The 21,244-nt window shown below is 38.8% G+C and overlaps 2 protein-coding genes across 2 annotated transcripts in view; both read right to left on the bottom strand.

Annotated features, from left to right (window-relative positions):
- ATM (ATM serine/threonine kinase) overlaps positions 1–21,244 on the bottom strand; it is a 579,279-nt gene that overhangs the window by 315,716 nt on the left and 242,319 nt on the right. The gene's annotated exons all lie outside the window — the stretch shown is intronic.
- Positions 1–21,244, bottom strand: part of DDX10 (DEAD-box helicase 10) — a 217,593-nt gene that overhangs the window by 140,005 nt on the left and 56,344 nt on the right. The window contains exons 13-15 of the mRNA XM_075082470.1: positions 18,933–19,020; positions 10,324–10,412; positions 1,665–2,133 (exon numbers count right to left, since the gene is read on the bottom strand). Coding sequence (XP_074938571.1) covers positions 1,665–2,133; positions 10,324–10,412; positions 18,933–19,020 — 646 coding nt within the window. The remainder of the gene's footprint in view (positions 1–1,664; positions 2,134–10,323; positions 10,413–18,932; positions 19,021–21,244) is intronic.

Below are 21,244 nucleotides of genomic sequence, written 5' to 3'. Positions count from 1 at the left end.
TGCAGTTTAGCAATGCTGAATCACAGAAAACAATGTCCGATTTGCCTGAGCATAAACTAACCTATAAATGTTTAATGCTGGAAAACTGTTAGAAGGTTACCCAGTGAGGTTCCAAATTACTTTCTAAATCACTGGCATTTTTCATAAAATTTTCTTTGCTTATGCTTTTACGTCAAAGTTTCTCCTTTTACCATTTCCCAAACAAAACCTCCCAGTTCACTTTCCAACATCCAAAAGCAATGTTAAATTGTCTGTGTATTTCAGCATGGAAAATTGTGGGAGCAATATAAGAAGTTGTGAGAACATCATTCTTTAAGTAAGGCATAAATCTTTTACTCCACATCATTTTTTAAACAGCAGTCTCTTTTCTACATGAAACTAAAATTTATTCATAAATATAAGCTACTGCCAGGCAGCAGCTGCGTCGGGGCAGGACATCTCAGGCTTAGAACAACAGGAACAGAAAGGTAATCCTAGGAGCATCCTCCTCCCATCCTCTTGTTCTGGGACAAGATGGCAACCTGCAGCAGCCTCCCCACCAGAGAGACAAAAGTGCAGGCGGTGGTTAGGTTACTGTGCAACTGCTCATCTTCGACAAAGTTAGCTGATAAAACTAGTGTATAACACTTCACTAGGTGTGAAGGGTTAAAGGAAAGATGCTGCTTATAAATGCAGCTAGTGGGCTGATGAGCAGAAGTTCATGACATGTGCCCCGTGCTGCTAAATAACAGCCCAGAAAAAGAAAGATTTAAAATACCAGATGGAAAAATAAATACTTTGCTTAACAGGAGGCTTCCCTTGCATGCATGTAAGTTCAGAAAAGCATCTTGCTAAAGTAGATGGCTATTTCACTTGGATCTCTTTACTACAGAAATACAGTTGCTAGATAGGAAACGATACACAAAAAATTCACAGTATGCCCATACCAAATCTGCTTTATAGAAATAATTTTTAAAAGCCCAAAACCACCCTTACCATAACATTGTATTTAAAGATTAAATTAAAGCAACATTTCTCAGAACACCAAGCACAGACAAATCCTGAATTATAAAGCTACTCACCAAGGAAATGAAAGATCTACATGAATACTTTCAATAAGCCCTTGTAACCATGCTTTACAAGAACTGCATGCACTCTCTCTCTGATACTAACTCAATTCCTAATAGCAAACGTCCTGTTGAAAGTAAAAATCATGGTTTGAAGGTTACATTATTGTAAAGATCATTCATTACAATTTGTATCGGGAAGTGGCTCATCATGTCTTCCCAGTGCCATAAACTGTGGTACAGCATCAAAATTATGACTGAAAGTGTCAGCCCTTTTAGAGAGGTCCAAGCAAATTAGTAACTGATAAGAATTAATACTGTCAAAATTTCCCAGATATTCAAATCATGTTATTCATAAATTAAAGCAACTACAAGGATATTCATTATGGAAAAAAAAAAAAAAAAAAGTACTTTCTGCTAATAATGTAAAATTATAAAAGTGTAAGTCACACCACTTATCTTTTGGAAACGATTCTGACTGACATACGGACAATGTACCTGACTTCAATTGAGTCTTCTGCTAAGAGCAGAATTTTCTCTTCTCTCTTTCTCCTTACTTGCAGTATGTCCAATACAAAATCATTAAAATTTAAAAGCCTTACTATAAAGTGAACTTACCAGTTCTGGATTATCTTTAGCTTCCACACCAAAAACATTCCGCCGTTTCACTGTCAGCAAATCAAGATCTTTAGTATCATCATCATCATCAGCGTCATCTTCAAAGAACCGCATGGCATCTGAGTTTGGGACTCTGCTTGGTACTGGAACTTCTTTTCCCTCCTCCTCCTCGGATACCTCTTTTGATTCATCCTCAGACTCACCGCTCTCCTCAGCACCTTCACTGGAGGTAGAACGTTCCTCAGTTCCCTTCCTTCTCTCTTTTTCCCTTGTTTTGTTAACAGACACCTTTCCACTGACATTAGTTCCACATTTCTCCATTCCTTCCTTGTTTATCGAGGAGATGGTATTTTTACTTTGCTCTGTCTCCTTCAAGTGATTCGTCCCATCAGCTGCCTCATTTGCACACAGTTGTTTCCGAACTTTTTGAAGAAATCTCACACGCGGCGCCATTGCAAGACCAAGTGATCTAAAGCATGGAATTAAACACATAAATTAATCTGAAAGGTAGATACACAAAAGTTGACTAAATTGGAAGCACTCCTCAATGGCTCGAGTAATTCCAGTTTGATTATGGTAATTCAGATTGATAAATTTTGACCAATATATTTACAAAAAAATATTTATCCTACAACAGGACAATCTAGTTTGGAAAATGCAAATGAACACTGGGAAAGGAAGAACTCTCAAGAACAGTTACAAATCCTCCCAGGAAAGAAAGCAAACAAAAAATCCTGAAAAGCTGTAGACAAGAGCAAATTATCTATGATTCACAGCAAAATATGGTGGAAGAAACAGGAATGTAATTTGGTATTGGAGATACACAGATGTCTTGTCAAGGACTGATACAGCACTGATCTCTGTCAGTGTCCTTCACTGCTAGTAGTGCACCTAGAACGTTATCCCCACTATCTCGTGGGGATGGAAAGATTAGAGGAACAAATACAGTACAGATAAATTACTAACTGCAGAAAAAGCTAAGGGGGAGATGTTTCTCCCTTAAAGGAAATATCCCCTGCCTGCATCCCTCTACAGCAAGGCTTTACCTTCATGGCATATGTAACTAGCGGTGCCAACAATACTATTATTTTACCCAGTTATTCATGACAATTCAAAGTTATACTAATATTCTATATATGAAGGGACAAAAATTAGCCGAAAAGGAAAAATACTGTATAGCAACAATACTGGAGAGTATTGCATGGGAACAGATACTCTGTCACCAACAGACCATATGACTTCAGTAGACTTTGTAACTGCCCATTATTTAAGTCTCCTTCAAACTTCATGAGCCTTCTCATTAGGTGAATAAAAAATGTGGAGGGAAACCAGTACTGTAGAAGGAACACGTGGAGACCACAGCTACATTTAAAAAACACACAATACAGTATTGATAGTGTTTATAACACCCAGGGCTTGCGCGTAACACACTTTACTTTGGCATAAGTGTTTAACCAACTAAAATGGCTACATATATACACTTATATAAAAGATCACTCTCTTTTGACTCAGATTACGCACAGTAATACACTATGTCTCCCCTTAATGATGCTTGTTTCAAGTAGACCGCATTATGTCTATTCAGAGCTGTATGGTGAAGAGAAAAGAAACCTGCGTTATGTCACAGAGAAAAATCGGATTTATGGTCCCTGGTGAAAATGTCATTACAAACAGTCCATGAAGCATCCAAACAGTACTGCAAAGCAGCAACAGTGGGCTGTAGGCCTCAGAGTGCCTTGAACTGTTAATAGTAGCTAATGGGACAGAGTATTCAACAGAAGAGACACCCCGCTTAAATATCAAACAAACAAACAAAAAAATCCCAAAAGCAACCACACCTGTGGTTAAATAGGGCAGTTTTGGTACTGGCCACAGGTTAAAACACTGAAAAGTGGACACTCACCCAAAAAGCAGCCCAGACTGTTAGGATGAGGAACAAGTTTTTCAGTAAATAAAGCCTTAATCTTAACATAAAGTTATTTTTGTTTAAGTATTTCTGATAACCCACTACTGTTGTTCTACAAGCAATTAACAGCAATAGTAAAGCAAATGGGGGGGGGGGGGGAATATCAAAGTAAGTTTTTATCCAGCGTATTTTGCACATTTACTGACAGCGCACTGGTGAGAGGATAACACGTTTGGGAACAGAAATTGGAACAACCAGCAATTTTAAACTTATTTTAGTGCTTGACAGCTAACACTAATGACCTTGGCAATGAAATTATGCGTTGAAGTTTGGCCTATTGACTCAATGAGACAAAATTAACCAAAAAAAGCAGATGTAATGCTTCACTGCAGTGGCTGGAGGAGATTCAAACCTGGAATTGGGCCTCAACACCAGGCACAGTAAAACACATATAAAGAGACTGCTGCAGCATCAATGGATGTGTTATCTCTTTGGCAAGGGGATCAAAGTAGCAAAAAAAAATCCGTTGCAAAAGAAACACTTTTTTGCTTCTCCAGATTTCACAACATTACTCTACATAAAGTATTGCTGTCAACCGTTGACAAAGTACTCCAAGTAATAGTACTGTAGAGCAGCTATACAATCTGTGTTCATTTCTCTTTCTTATGCAGACAGGCATAGACACAATGTACACAGGGTTGCAAACTCCGATTTTTCACAGCTTCTCTTCTATGTCTCCAAAGCTAGTATCAAAGATCAGGATCATGGCTGCAAAGAAAGGTTTGTCAACATGAAGAAACTACTCTCTCCACAGGAAAAGTTTAAAAAGACAAGTTAAAAAGAGCAGCCCATGATGTGGAGGAGACTTCAGCACCACTTTTCTCATTCAAACATGAAATCCCACCTATCAGATTGCTGTTTCTGCACTGACGTCTTTAACAGTTGCATAAAATTAATTATCAGTTAGTGCTGGCCAATTCTTGTACACTGCTTAGTAACCCTACCAAAAAAGACTACTGCTATCAGGATTCAAATGACATCTGAACCAAAAGAATACAGCCCTTGGACTCAGGGGAGAGGGGAGGTGTTACAGTTGAATTTGGTAAGAAAGTAATAGTAGATAAGCTTAAACAAAGTTGTGTACAAACAATGCCCAAACACGTCTAATTACATAACTTCCCAAAGAAACGTCAGCATTTTGGCTCATTACTGCCTCTTTTCTATAGTATATTCCAAACAGAGGACAATTTGGGACAAACATTCTACTACTGCTAAAAGTCTTCTCACGTTGTAAGATTCAACAGTTTCTTTAGAACTTATTAATCATTTGACAAATCTAGAGTTCAGTTAAACTAACAAACCCAAATATATGAACCCCTTTTTCTTTCCATAAATTAGAAAGGGCAATATTAGTTTTCATTAATTCATTACATGCCACTCAGACCACAATCCTCCTCCAACTGAAGTTACATCTGTTCTTTTATTTTAGTGCTAGCATTCACACACTCTTCTGGAATAAGAAGTGTACAAGGTTTTCTCATAAAGACAGACAAAAAGCAGGTAAGTTATTTAATGAGATTTCAAAAATCCTAACAGAACAGTAAAAACACGCTAACACCACAATGTAGTCCTCAGACTATGGCAGCCTTAAAATGGTGACACAAACTCAGCTGACAAACCAAAAAACAGTCCTGTTTTATATCGTGGTGTGAAATGCAATGACTTCTTGGGAGCAAGCATTTATAGAAAGACATTTTAAACCAACTTCTAAAAGCAATACTGAAACCAATGGATTATTTTGCTACTATAAATGGAAGTACAGCTGACAGTTCTATTCATCAACAGAAACTGAATTGGCCAGACATCATCATTCCTTAACAATGATCAGGAGTGCACAGAAGTAACTGAACAGAACACCTACAACGCTCAGATATTTCCTTCAAGACAAGGCAAGTTGACAATTATTTTCAGTAAGTAAGAGTAAAACTCCAAAGAAAGAACATCATCTGGCTTTAAGAGGAATACCACTTTTGTTTGCTATTAAATAAGGAAAATCAAGCATTAGTAAACATTTTTTTAATTAATTGAAATGAATGGTGTCTCAGACTTAAAATACTGCCCTTTCTGAAGTTTGTTAATTATGCTTACACAGAGATCTTGAGTATTTTTACATTAACGCAGTAACTTCACTATGCCTCTATTTGGATTGGGTGAAAAGCTGGGCATCTCTCAACTCTTTAAAAAGATGGAGTCTTAGACCCTCAGAGCAAAATCTGTCCTTGCACAAAACAAATTAAGCAGGAAATTTAAGACCAGCAGAATCTTTTAATTTTTAAGTGTCACAAGATTTCCTAATCTGCACCTAGAAGATTTCCTGTCCTTTTTGAATTATGAGCCAATTTTTTAAAAATCTGAGGTCACTACTACAGTACTGCTGCACAACAATTTTACACAGCTTAGTGCTTCATTCTAATACTAAGTTACTACATTTCCAAAATACAGGACATATTCCATCAGTGAACTTCTTCAGAACGATTTGAACACATGAAAACTCAGCATGGTCATTTCTTTTACTGTAGAACAGGTTCAGACAAAGATTTAAAATAGCCTGAAAAAGGTTAAATACTCCCAGAAGCTATTTCAAGAGAACAAATGTGTATTACTTGCCTTGCAATATATGCTGCATCTACAATTAACATTTGAATTATTTTCAGAAGACAAGATGAGCAACCATTTGAAAAAAAGGAGAAATCAAATCATCAGAAGTCACACAAATCTGAATTAACAGATGGTCTGATTAATAACCAAAAACAAACAGAGAAATTGCTTTTGCTGTATTATTTGACTAGCCAGCTTTAGCCCTCTACATTAAGGAGCTCAAATGCATGGCACTCGACTAATAAGGAAAGCCAAGCTAATCAAGACTTTATGAGTCAGGATCAAACAAAAGGCCAAAGAGGATTGTCATGGTTGGAATCCAATCACTTAGAAGACCAAGATGTATCCTTCTTCACAAAAGTAAAAGAAGCCTCCACATTGCAGTTGCAGGCCCTGGTGTCCTTGGTATCTGAGCCACCCTGACTCCTGCTCAAAGGGCAGCACAGCAGAGCACAAGCAACTGAGATTTCTAGAGTGCATTAAAGACTAAGTTTCTACAAGTCAGCTGGATTAGCCAACTCTGAGATGCACTCTACTGGAACTGCTACTCATGCATATGCAAGTATATTTACTTCTGAGGTGAGTGAAGGTCAATAGCAGGCTTGGCTGCACAATGAGAAAAGGTAGTTCAAGATCCTAGAAGAAACAAGGATGATGACTAAGAGAACAACAACCCTGGATTTTGAGGGAGAAGACTGCAGCTTGTTAAGAGATCTGCATGGCAGGATCAGAAAGCTCAGAGGCTTATAGAAGCAGTTACAGAAAGCTCAGAAAGGGATGGCTGGATCTCACAGGTGGTTGAGGGGGAGTTGCGTGAGAAATACCCAAGCTCTACAGATCTCTTGAGGGAATATTGAGGTCCATATGAGCAATATCATATGATGCTGAGATTAACTAGGTAACAGCATGAGAAATACAAAGTCTGGTTACAGGTGTAAGAAGACTGGAAAAAACTGGGAAAAAGTAATTAGGGGCAGGCTTTTTAGTTGGAAGGAGACTGGGGACTAGAAACGGAAGTTAAACGGCAGAGAGAAGGAAGGCTAAGAACTAGCAAAGGGATTACGAGATGTGCAAAGCCTGTGATGGGTGCTGTCTGGGGGATGTGTCGGGCAGCTGGAGCAAGTCAACAAACCAAACCCTCTGCCCTGACCATGCAGTAAGGGTCACCTCTACATCTACAGCCAGGGGACTGGGGTAACAGTGCAGTGCTTTCCCTGGTCAGTGAAAGGACAGACGGCTCATGTATCCTGGTATCACCCATTTCAGACCCGACAGCACCTGCAGCTACCTACTGCTTTCTAACACTGATCTGTAAGCAATAATTGCAAAATTTTCTGGGTCCTAAGTTGTGTGTACCAGACATCTCCCAGATAACTTGGCTTCAACCTGATTTATTCTCTATGTATCAATACAGGGATAAACAGAGAAAAATATGCTGCATTCCTCCTGGAAGACATGATGAAAACCACAGAGGAAATTACTTTCCTTGCCAGCCCCTTAGAGCTGTGACTAACCTGTCCATCCAGCACACTCGCCTGTTAAGATCTGCCTCTGGAAACTGATATATTTATACATGTTAGCATTTTAAAAAGTGAAGTGCCTGAGAAGTAAAATATTTCAAATCCCTGCCTCCTCTTTACCTTGTCTCCTATCCAGGAGGCCAGACTAACTAATTAATTCCTTTCTCACCCTGTTGTTTGTTTACATTTTCTTATGTTTTCAAAGCTGTCCTTTGCAATGAAAAGACAAATTGCCCTCTTATACAAGCATCGAGGTTCTCCTTCACCAAATGTAAAGGCTGCCTACGTTAACACAAGGCCTGTGCAAGTCTTCCTCCAGCAAATTATTCTTGATAGCAGTCTGTAATGAGAGGATACTGGAGAGAATACTAATGTACCATAGCTTAAAGGTGATCAATCTCTAGAATACATATGTGCATATGTGTATAGACATGCACACACAAACACTTCTTTATATATATATACACATACTGTTTCATAGATATTTTAATACATAAATAATTTTATAAAATATATAAAAATCGAAAAGACTACTGCTTTTCTGCAGACTAATCAACAGAGCTTAAGAGAATTTCAGTGCACAGACATGGCCAGGCAAGAGAGCAATGGAGAAAGCGGGCAACAGCCTGACAGACTGAAATGCAAACCTGACAGGAGAATTAAGCAGCCTGTTTTCTTCGCAGGATTTTTAGTGGCTTAACATCTATCAGGCTAGCAGTAAATCTCCACAGAAAGGCTGAAATACCTTTTGGAAAATACACAAAGAAGGTAAAGGGAAGAAAAGATTCTCATTCCAGGTTTTGTCATGAGTTTGTGCACAGAACACAAACCAAGGTTGCTTCTGAATGCAGAATTCAAACATACCAGACTTTGAGGGCCTTTCAGATAAATTAAGCTGACTGATCTACTGTATCAGTGGATGTGAACTCAACTGAAAGCCAGGGGGCTGCAGGGTGTATGTAGGTAGACCAGCAGTCTGGAGAGTGGGGAAGAAGAGTACCAACAAACTGTTCATTTAGAGCAGAATCCCCAAATTATCTCCCAGATTTATTATCTTCTGACTTTTTGGTTATGCTTCCATATATTTCACAGTCTCAACTAAACCTCTCTGTCATGCTTTTGCTCTTCCGATTCTCTCCCCCATCCCACAGGGGTGGGGGGAGTGACTGAACAGCCGTGTGGTGCTTGGTTGCTGACTGGGGCTGAACCACAACACACTCCTACTCTCTTCAAACAACTGTCTGGTTTCTTTCATTTCAATACAGGAACGACTTATTAGTAACTTTGCAAAGCTGGGATCAGAATTGACTTTGATGAAGGACCAAATCCTGGCGCAGAGGCCTGAGAAGAACAGAAATGGACTACTCTGTCCACATCAGTATCAGAAACTAGATGGCACACCATGCTGAAATCCAGAAAGAGGCACTGAGATTCTGAAAAATCAGCATTACCACCATCTTTGAGTTGGTTTCTTAACACACTGGTTAAATTTGTGCAGTCATCCCTCTTAGTCCTAATCTTCTGCCACTACTCCCTACATTCAGCATAGTAAGACCTACAGTACAGCTTTAATGATGCTGACAAATCATACAGGTGAAGGGGCAGGCAATGCACATAGCGAAAGTTTTCAAGTTTTTGCTAGTCCTCCTTTTTAAAAATTTCTCAGTCCATAAAGTAAGAAAGCATCTTTTGTAACAGGCTTATGCTCCTTTACAAAACCTAATCATGTTAATTGCAACACAGCACAGGAAGACCAGGTGTTCTACAGTCTAGTAATTTGTCACATTTTTGTTCATTATGCCACGTGCTGACAAGTCTGAAGACTTAAGTCTTCTCTGTATGAAATTCCAGAGACATAAAATGAATTTATCATGCATCTTTGAGCACCTTCCTGCTCCCCTCTGACTACCCTGTGTCCCATGAGATTACTGAAAAACTTCACATCTTAAAACAATCTTGGATGGTTGTCATCTGTAAAGTCAACCTGTCAAAATTGATTTCCTTCTCATACAAAGTGTGGAATGGTTCATATATATGTACAAAAACACACATAGTAAAACAGACGCTATTCAGTCCAGTGCAGATGTTTCATCTTTACCAGGTGCACTGAATCTTCAGAAAAAGTAATTTATGTCCAAGAGCAATGTCCCAATCACACTCAAAATGAGACTGCAATGAATCATCTTTAGATACACCAATTGCTTTTTAAATAATACACTTTACAGGTTGGCATGTAGCTATGAGGCTGAAGGGGCAAGTCTTGACAGAAAAAAAAACCCAAAACCTATTGTTCTCTATCCTTTTACTTCACAAGTTTTGTCTTTTATTGTATATAGCAAATGTACCTTCTGGGGTAAGAGGTATTTCTTTTTGTAGAGATATATTGCTTTTACACATAATTTCTATTTATAATGTCTTTGAAAACATGCAAAAGCACAGCATTAATGTGACACTGTAAATACATTACAAGACTGTCCAATTCTGTTTGTTAACATTGTCAAAACAGCTATTTAAACTACCATACACTGCGAAACTTCTCAATACAGTTTCCACTTTCCAAGTTGATCATACTTACAGGGCATATTCTGCTAGAGGCAATTTGAAAACATCGAATACTTCCTTATTCTTCATTAAGTAAACTGAACGCAAGTAGGATACGAAACACTGAAAGAAAAATAAAAGTTTTTAACAAAAATGAAACATTTCAATTGCCAACACATGAAACTAACATTATACTGTTGCTCTAAACACAAAATAGAATTCCACTATTAAGTAGGGTAACATCACTCTCAGAATAAATTCTTTTACCCAATACACATAAGACAAAATTTATCAGTACTACAGAAGTGATGCAACTTCCAAGTATTCAAGTATTTCATTAGATGAACATTAATTGGCTTAACTTCCCAATAGTATGTCATGTTATTTTCACTAGAAAGAAAACAGGTCAAATTAGTCAGGAGGAAACATCACTGATCCAGTTTTTTTTCTTCCCCCAGTTTTTCTGAATGTTGCCATGTTATTCTGACGTGAATTACGTGGAAGAAAGAACAGACTGTGTTGCTATCAGTCTGAGGTGTCCTGACAATCTTAGCCACTAACAGAAAGTGATTCAACGCAATGTAGCTGCCTTTTATTGTGGCCTAGGATAATTCATTACCTTGCATCTGCCATCAGCTCATCACATGCATGCAGTCACTGTATGCAACTCAGCTGACCAACAGAAATTCACTATACAATTTTTACTAAGACCAGTCCAAGGTTGAAGTTTCAATTGATTCCAGACTTTCACCCAGAAAACTAGAAGCACTCTATAACAGAGTAACTCAATCTCTCCATCGTTCCCGAAAGGAAATATTCTTATTCTCATGTTTCTTTTATACAGTCTATTTCTGCCTACCAGCAGCAGCATAAAAACCAGAATATTTTAAGTATCAGAAAAGATCCTTGGGTTTCTGTTTTAGTAACCTAATTTCTAACACACGCCAAAACTTCTATCATGAGGCTTAAACCAGCAAATACTAGTAACAATAGCAAATTAAGCTCATGGGGTTATATTCAAGCATACTACAATCACATCCTTGTTCTGCTATGTACAGGCACCTGTCAGAGAAAATTATTGTATTAATAATTCATGTGGAATTTAAAAAATAATTCTATTTCTTGTTAACCTGAGATAGAAGAGGAAAAGACCCAACAGTAAGGAGCATCAATCTCTTATGGAGGTCTTTTAAACACATATAAGAAAAAAAACATTTCCAAAGGCAAAAAGAAAGACGAGACAGTAAACGAGGCAATGTCATGAAGTCTTACTTTTCCCCTTGGCAAACTGAAATTATAACTATTAATTGTAAGATAAGTAGAGCTAAGAGAGATACTTTTCAAGTTGTCTAACACCTCATTACAGAAGTAAGTTTTCATTTGCTTATTTTTCCAAATGCTGAGTTTTTGAGTAAAGTTTCCTGTCCAGATTAGGTCTTTCAATTAATTTTAGCAGTGGAAGGTGCTAGCACAATCCTTTCAGCTGCTACCAAGAATGAGGTATGGAATAAATCACTTGTTTGCTCACATTAAATTATTAATCATTTTACAAAGATATCTAGAACCTTTAGGAAAAGGCTTCAAATTTGACAAATCTCATTAACCTATTGCTGTCTAGCAAGCAGTGACACAAATGACAGTCTCTTCTTTCTCTATAGCGGCAGATGGAAAAAAGCAGGTTAAACAAGAAGTATCTTTCCTGTGAATCTGACAGCTGCAACATCTACAGATCTGAAGATCTACATGAGTCACATGCCACAGGGTAGAAATCTCATTCTATCTTTTGGATAACCAGTAAAGCCATCCACCTACTTTACTGTTATTTCTTTGGTACACATGGCCTAGAAGTTAATAAAATATAAGGGGCAGAAAGAACACACCATTTACACCTGTATCAAACCCTACAATAACTAAGAATGAACAACCAAACAAATGCCAGATGTTCTAACTCACATCTATCAGCTGTCAACAGGGTTCAGCCCACTGAGACCCAAAACAATTTTTCAAGTTTGTCATGGATTATATGCAGGATGGTATTGCTCTGTGCTCAAAGAAATTGGCATCTAATTAAGGCACAAGGTTTCAGAGATCATTCAAAAGTAATATAGTGATGATTAAAGTCTTCAGCTGGCCACATTCTCTATTATTTTAGGCATTGCAAAAGATCTTACACCCAAAGTGGAAAATTAGATACAGCATAGAAGAGTTGTTCTACTTTACAAGATGAGAAATGAAATACAAAAACAGCAAACAACCTCTTGAGTTTTGACTTGATTTCCGTACCTTCACTTCAACCTCCTTCCAAAACACTGTCATCTCTCTTGGATTTTATTCAGGTCTCCTAAGACTTGGTCGCTCTGTGCACACACACACACTGGACAGCTAAGGGAGAACACGTTTAGACAGTCTGAACTTTTTTCCTGCTCTTTTATCAATTGCTGTTGTCCACTGCTATTTTTTCTGTTTTGATATCACTTTCAAGGTTTTTTAAAATAACTGAACATTACGAAAATATTATATGAATTACCTTACACTATTATAAAAAATGTTAAGGTTGGGCATCAGAAACATATTACAGCTCTATTACAACAGTAGTAAAGGCCCCAAAACCCCCTGAGATTATTGTAAAAATACATAAGGCAACACGTATCATGCTTTACTAATTCACTACATTTAAATTTTGATTTATTGATGTATCAAGAAATACATCCAAGAAGACAATCATTTTAAATATTAAAACACACACAATTCAACCTGTGTGCTGCTTTGACAGAATTCAAAGTAACAAGACATGACTGGAATGTCAGGCTGTAACACCCTGCACGTCCCTCGGGATGTGATGAAGAATTTAACGGATAGCCATCCCTTCAGTGTCCCAGTACTCCCTACACAGTAACATTAAAACTAGCAAGAAAAACACATTCTTTTTTAAACTGTTTTTCAGGACTGAATTGATATATTAAATATTAAAATTACAAGAACTGCAGAAAGGCAGCATCAGTCTGTGAAAGAAACAGCAAAGGTTTCAAAGCAGCCGCAATCTGATTCACCCTCTCTTTCCAAGCAACAGCAGAGAAACCATGTCCTACGAAGTGAACCATGAAGCTTGTTAAAGCAATTAGTAATTAAAAACTTTCTTTTTGATTTTTTCTTTTCTTTTTTGAAACAAAATAAGAGCATCTTCAAGTAAATCAACAAGCTTAGAAGACAATCACTTAGACCTCATGCCCTCAACACAGTAAACTTCATCCTACCTGAATTTCTGTGCACAACTATGCTGTTTCACTGCTATCTGATCCATTCAGATAGGGAATTTATTTCTTACAAATGTCAACAATTTGGCAGCTTGCAACAGACAGGCTAGACAGCACAACGCCTGTGCCTTTGAGAAATCCAGCATTCCAGATCAGGATCCAAGGTCAGGATTTCATTTGCATTATTTTTATTGTTTTATTCACATTCATATGTAAGACTACTGGGGCACATTTGCGTAGTATGTCTGAACACTCATACTTGATTCTTATTAAGGAGGGACACTGCTATAAGCCACTTGTCTGTACTTCAAGCGGAGAACGAGGCCCCCATGACTCAACCATGACCTCCTGGGTCTACTCAAATCCAAACGGGAAGCATACCAGAAATGGAGAAGTGGAGGATTATCTGCCGAGAACTACAAGGGCATTGCCAGAGAGTACAGAGATGCAGTTAGAAAAGCAAAAGTCCAACTCGAATTGAAACTGGCTGTAGATGTGAAAAATAACAAGAAAGATTTCTTCACACATGTCAACCAGAAGGAGAAAAAGAAGGAAAACATAGGCCCACTATTAAACGGAAAAGGAGAATCAATCACCAACGATGCAGAAAAGGCAGTGGTCCTCAACACCTTCTTCACCTCTGTCTTTACCAGCACTGTCGGGTCCCAGGCTTTGGGAACAAAATTGCCGATTGAACCAAACACCGACCCACCATCAGTGAAGGAAGAGTTAGAACATGAATTACTACAGGAGCTTGACCCCCACTAATCAATGGGCCCTGACGCCATCCACCTGAGGGTGTTGAGAGAGCTGGCTGACATCATCGCAAGGCCGCTCTCCATAATCTTCGAGAAGTCCTGGAGAACGGGGGATGTCCCAGAGGACTGGAGGAAGGCAAACGTTACCCCTATCTACAAGAAGGGCTCAAGGGAGGATCTGGGCAGCTATAGACCCATCAGCCATACTTCAATCCCTGGGAAAGTTATGGAACGAATCCTCCTGGGGGCCATCACAAGTCAAATGAAGCACGTGATTGGGAAAAGCCAACATGGCTTCACTAAAGGCAGATCGTGCTTGACAAGCCTGGTGGCCTTCTATGACACAGTGACTTGCCTGGTTGACATGGGGCGGGCAGTGGATGTTGTCTACCTGGACTTCTCCAAGGCCTTTGATACGGTCCCCCACAGCCTCCTCCTGGAGAAATTGATGTGTTATGGCCTAGACAAGTGGTCTGTGCAGTGGGTGGGGAACTGGCTGGCAGGCCGCACCCAAAGGGTGGTGGTAAATAGCTCTGTTAAACTGGCAACCTGTCACTAGTGGAGTCCCCCAGGGATCGATACTGGGCCCAGTGTTATTCAATATCTTTATAAGTGATCTGGATAACGGCATCAAGTGTAGCCTGATGAAGTTTGCTGATGACACCAAATTGAGTGGGGAAGTAGACACTCCAGAAGGGAGAGCTGCTCTGCAGGGAGATCTGGATAGGCTGGAAGAGTGGGCCAGCAAGAACCTTATGAAGATCAGCAAGGAGAAGTGTCAGATCATGCACCTGGGAAAATATAATCCGGGAGTGCAGCACAGACTGGGATCCACCTGGCTGGAGAGCAGCTCTGTGGAAAGGGACCTGGGGGTGCTGGAGGACAGAAAGCTCAACATGAGCGAATATGTGCTGCTGCGGCCAAGGAGGCCAACAGGATACTGGGTTGCATCAAAAAGGGCATCACCAGCAGAGATAAAGAAGTCATTATCCCACTCTACTCAGCGCTTGTCAGGCCACACCTGGAGTACGGTGTACAGTCCTGGTCCCCTCTATACAAAAAGGATGTGGACAGGCTGGAAGGGGTCCAGACAAGGGCCACCAAGATGATCCAAGGACTGGGAAGCCTGCCATTCCAGGATAGCCTGGGAGAACTGGGTTTGTTCAGCCTTGAGAAAAGGAGGCTCAGAGGGCATCTCATCACCATGTACCAGTACTTAAGGGGTAGCTACAAAGAAGATGGAGATTCTCTTTTTACAAAGAGTCACATGGAGAGGACAAGGGGGAATGGACACAAGTAGCTCTTGGGGAGATTCCAATTGGACACCAGAGGAAAATTTTTCACAGTGAGGACAACCATTGGAATAATCTCCCCAGGGAAGTGGTTGACTCGGCCACGTTGGACACCTTCAAGAGTCGTCTGGACAGGGTGCTGGGCCATCTTGTTTAGACGCTGCTCTTCCTAGAAAGGTTGGACTAGATGGTCCCTGAGGTCCCTTCCAACCTGTGATTCTGTTTTCAAAAGCTGAATGTATATAGAGTTTGTCTGCAAGATGACACTGCACTGCTACCCATAAATGAAAAATTGCAACAAAAATGCTTTGAGAAGGTAATTAAATGGCAATTTAAAAATTTTCAAAATTAATTTATGTTTTTATCTGTAACACTGACAGATTTCCCATGTTTGACTTTATTCTTGTGCTGTTTGGAAACTTTGATTTTCTTTTGTCCAATTCTGAATGATCTTTTTCTGCCTTTTAAGATATCTTAAAGAGCCAAAGCCAGAAAACAGAGGTTTGTTAGTATTTTCATTCCAAGTAAGATGATGCTGGCTTCCTCGTACTCTTGTCCTCCCTCAACCAGCTGCTCTGTCAATTCTGATACAAATTGGTGTAACTGCAACTTCCTGTGGCAGTTGTACTGGTGACATACTACCATCATCTGCATCTGGCCTGTGCAAAGTTAGGATGAAGCTTACGCTAACATTCCACATGCTACAAGTAATACTTTGTGCACTACAAAAAAGCTGGTATACCTAAACGCCAAAAGCAGTTTTAAAAGCAGTCCCTTGAACATTGCCTTAGACATTTTATTCACAAAGCTCCCACTGACTTCCTCAGGCACTTTGATTTAAGATTCCTTGTTTAGGAAAGTAAGAATGGCATTCCTCTGACCCAGGAAGTGTCTCTACTGCAGGCATCCAAGCTAGGTCACATCAGACAGGCTACCTGTATAGTGCAAAGAAGCCGCTATTCATCTATCCCGAAGGGTTTTTAAGGCATCTGTGTCAGGATACATCCTAGAAGTGCCTATTCCTCTCTATCAGTGATCAATGAAAGCTCAGGCAGACTAGCTCACATAGGACATGTAAAGTGAACATCAATTTAAGAGTTTTAAGTATTGCAACTTGCCTCACTTTACAGCCCAGTTCAACAGAAAGGCTACAACTCTTATTGTCTCTTTAAGCTTTTATGATCCCCTTTTCATTTTACCCTACCACTCAGGTTTACCAGAATATCTTCAGGTGTCATCAATCCACATGCTAGCTCTGACAAATAAAAAGTTGTTTACACTAATCCAGAATTTCTGTAATCTTGTATTTCTTAGGCTTTGGCATTTCAAGATTTCTGATCATTTGGCCTTAGGTAGTGCTTTTTAAATTTGATCTACATGTGCAACAGTGACCTGAAAGATTTTCTTAGTTTTCTTCTAATCACCTTTTTTCCCTGCATCTAAATTTGAACTCCTGATTTTGCATAGTTTGGAAGACACTTGGTACAACTACAGAATTCATAGGCTCATGATAAAATTTAAAAACAAACTCAATTTAAAAACAAACAAACAAACCAACCAACCTCAGAAAACCAACACATTGCAGCGCTTCAATAACACAAGTAGTAAGCTCTATCCCAAAGAGTCACAGCCTAAAAATTTTATAAAACCAGGGAAAGGTCAGCAAACATGCCTAGTGATGGCAAGAAGAGGCAGAGTAATGCCCAGAAATGTTTCACAGGACATCTTCCATGGAAAGTGTCTTTTACAACCAGCTTGTTCTAGTGCAGGAGCTTACCTACTTATATTAAGTCTTCCTACATGAATGAAATTCACGTACTGTGCTGATTAATGTTAGGAGACTCCCCGAACAACAAAGAGATCCCATTCATAGTCCTATTCACATGCTTCTCCACCTAACCTGGAAGAGCTATTCTAGCTATTTTGCTTCTCATTTAAATTTAAATGAAAGTTAAAACACTTTATTCAATGCATTGTATTTAATCACTCAGAAAGGACAAACTGTTGTATATTATCAGGAGATGCAACAATAAAGATTTATTAAGAAAGTGGGCATGTGAAGCCTACATGGTTTCATATTTCTAACTTTTTAAGCCAAGGAATGATACCTGCTACTTTTCAATAACATTATCATTATTGGTGGTGGTGGTGTTATTATTTCAAAATGTTTTATATCAGCTCCCCAAGAAAAGTCCTCTCAGGAGGAACTACCAATATACCTGTACCCTTCAATCAAAAGGGTTACTGAACTGAAAAGTTTACACAGTCCTATTCTCTATCATGCTACCAAGGATAAATGTTGAAAAAGATATATTTGTACTTATTTAACAGGTTTATGCTTTACAGAATGACAGAAACATTGAAGTTGAAAGGAACCTCTGGAGATCATCTAGTCCAAACCCCTACTCAAAGCAAGGTCAGCTAGAGCAGGCTGCTCAGGAACACACACAGTTTTTAATATCCAACAATGGTGGCTGCATAGCCTCTCTGTGCAACCTGTTCTTGTGTTCAACCACCATCACCAAAAAAAGGGTTTTTTTTTTCCCTCAGGTTTAAATGGAGTTTTTTGTACACAACTTTGTGCCCATCACCTCCTCTCTTCGTTGGTTCTTCATTGATCTTGTCTCCAGTATGTCCATGTCCTTGTACTGGAAGCCCAGAATCAAGCTTTGCACTGCAGACGTGTCTCACCAGGGCTGAGTAGAGGGGAAGGGAATGATCACCTCCCTTAACGTGCCAGCAACACTCTGCCTAATGCTGCCTAGAATGCGGTTGGCTGCCTTTGCTGCAAAGGCATGTGGCTGGCTCATGTTCAGCCTGTTGTCCACTAGGACAACCTACTGCCCCAGGTCTTTTTCTGAAAAATTGCTTTCCAGACATTTGGTCTCAGCCTATACTGGCGTATGGGGTTAATTCACCCCAGGACTCAGACTGCTGGGAAAGACTCAAACAAAACAGTAAAAACCCTCAAACAGCTGAGAAGCAGTGATTACTAAATCAAAAATTACTTGCACACCCAAGACTCTGAAATAAATTATGTCCTCACCTATGCCTTAGTTTTGGCACACCAGCAGTAGGTCAGGCAGCTCTTCAGGCATCAGGATCATGGCCCATATTGAGCCCGTGTCAACTCACACAGGCTACAGCAAGCATACTTACTACCAACTGCTAATATATGATCATCGTTTCTAATGATGCCATGTTCTAAAGCTTAAAAATCAGAACAATTTAGGAGTTCCAAATAGTGCTGCTAGGGCACATATGAGCAGGTCAGTTACTCCAACAGCAGTTTTATTTGACTATCATGCCTCAAGAACTATAGGGCAATGGATGACTTACCCTTTGAGCTTTTTCTTTTAACTCCTGATCTTGAGCTAAGAAAGCTTGCATCCTCTTTTGGATGTCTGTAAGTTTTTCAGGATTAATTCTAATTGAAAAAAAAAAAAAAAAAAAAAAAAGAAGTTAGCTTTAATTATTAGAACATGCAAAAATAAGCATCTTCATGTCTTTTGCATTGCTTTCATATGCATAAAGCTATTACAACTCTGAACAAGCTTAGAATGGAACCATGTTAAGGATGAAGCATACACTCCTCAAACAAATAATCAAAAGATGACAAATGGGAGCTCAGACTTTCTATCTAGAGACAGTTTTCAGTGAAGGTGGTGAAACTTCTTCCAAAGCAAAGCCAAAATCAGCAGTAAAGAACTTCTTGAATTTATAAAAATGCTGAGAAAAAATACAGAAGAAGCAAAATGAATTACAGTACCACTTTATACTGAGATAGCAGTCTTCTAAAGAAATTCTCAGCATTTTTGAAAGCTTAAATAAGATCCATTGCCCTGGGAATACTAAAATTTAAGTACTTCTTTCTTACAGCCAGGTGAGCAAAAATAAAGGACACTGAGATTAAACAGATTTAAGAGCTCCTCAAAATATTGATCAGATTAATAAAGAACACTGACTGTATTACAGAAAATGCCATTAAACCTAGTAATAAGTTATACAAGTCCCCTCCCAGACTCTGGATTTTTTTATACTTATTCCAGTGATACCTATACTGTTCCAGGCTTATTTGCCCAGATCTTTTCTTATCTACTTCTGGTTTTGATCTGCTAGTGCCACCCAGGTGTATCATACAACCTATCAAACATGGTAGAAGGGTACCCCTCAAGTAGAGGTCAAAAGAGATGCACAACTAGCAGTTTTCTTAATTTGATTCTTGCTGCTGTGTGCCACGTCATCCCATACTGTACAATAAAACATAGCCTTTCCTGAAGGAGGTCAAGAAAAATATAACAATAAAAATTATGCTCTTTACATAGCACTAAGTCAGCCTAGAAAACTTGACTGGTTAAAAAACATTGTCATTTTTCATAAGATAAGCCATTATGATCATCAGTTATTCTTAATAAATATGAAAACAGCAATTAAGCAAGGGGTTGGAGGGTATTACCAAAGAATACTTTAATTTATAAAGGCATCACGCTTTATTCCCTCACCATTTCATTTTCTTATCTCTGCCAGATACAGCCAGTGGGAGACTGTAGTGCACACAAGAGCTATTTAGCTACATTTTTAGTGAAAGATCAAAAAGCTGAGTTTCAGTTTCAATCCAGCAAATAATTTACTCTGAAAGCATAAAGACATAAGAGAGAAAAGAAGAGGCATGAAAAATCCAGTGGGACACAAACTGACCAACAAGTCTTTGAAATGCAATGCAGGATGGAATACACACAAGATAAAGATAGATGGAGTAACTAGAGAAGGCTCTTCTAGATTTTACTCTGTAAAACAAGATTGAGAAGGTGATGGTGAAAATATTTACAACCCTAACAAAGGAAAAATGGTAGAATAGCAAAATAAAAGCAGTGGTTTGCTTAATACTGAATTGTATTAGAAGGTACAAACAAAGAGTATACTCCCTCACTGCAGAGGAAAGACAGAAGGAAGAGTAAAAAGGCTGTCTAGATGAAATCAACATGTTTACAGTGACCTGAAACTCAAGAAGAAAGCTTAAAGTAGAACTGAAGACAAGTATAAAACCAGCACAAATACACTGGGATAAAGTAAGAAATATAAGACAAAATGAGATACAAAAAGTAGACAAGGGATAGCATGAATAGCAAACCAAAAAAAAAAATGCAACAACAACAACAAAAAAAACCAAACATGAACCCCAGTAGTCTAACTGCCCCGAGAAGTGTTGGATTGCTGTTAAGTTATGGGAAAGCTATTAGGAGATGACCTGAAGGCACTTGAATTAGTCTTTGCCATTTTTCCCTTGTCTTCACTCAAACTTGTATCCTAGCTGAATCTATCCTTGAGAACTCAGATGAGATAGATAAAAATCTATAGGACAAGGCAGGTAAATATACTCCTCATCTTCAAAAGGGGCAAAAAAAAAAGTTAATTGTTTAACTTTTCTTGATACCAAAAAAAAAAAAAGAACCATTCATAAGCACCTAAAGAAAAAAAAGCTGCCACAAAATTGCCGACATAGCTTAAGTCAGAAGCAAAACATGACTAATCAGTTCTATTATCCTTCAAGGCAGCATCAGCAGGCTTTAACAATAGGAAAGAAACAGCAGATGTCATATTTGATGTCAGCAAAACATCTGGCCATTACACATTCTCACGAGCTAGAGAAA

The sequence above is a fragment of the Phalacrocorax aristotelis genome, chromosome 1 (assembly GCF_949628215.1).
Source record: "Phalacrocorax aristotelis chromosome 1, bGulAri2.1, whole genome shotgun sequence".
Lineage (NCBI taxonomy): Eukaryota > Metazoa > Chordata > Aves > Suliformes > Phalacrocoracidae > Phalacrocorax > Phalacrocorax aristotelis.
This window is presented reverse-complemented; position numbering and strand designations above follow the sequence as displayed.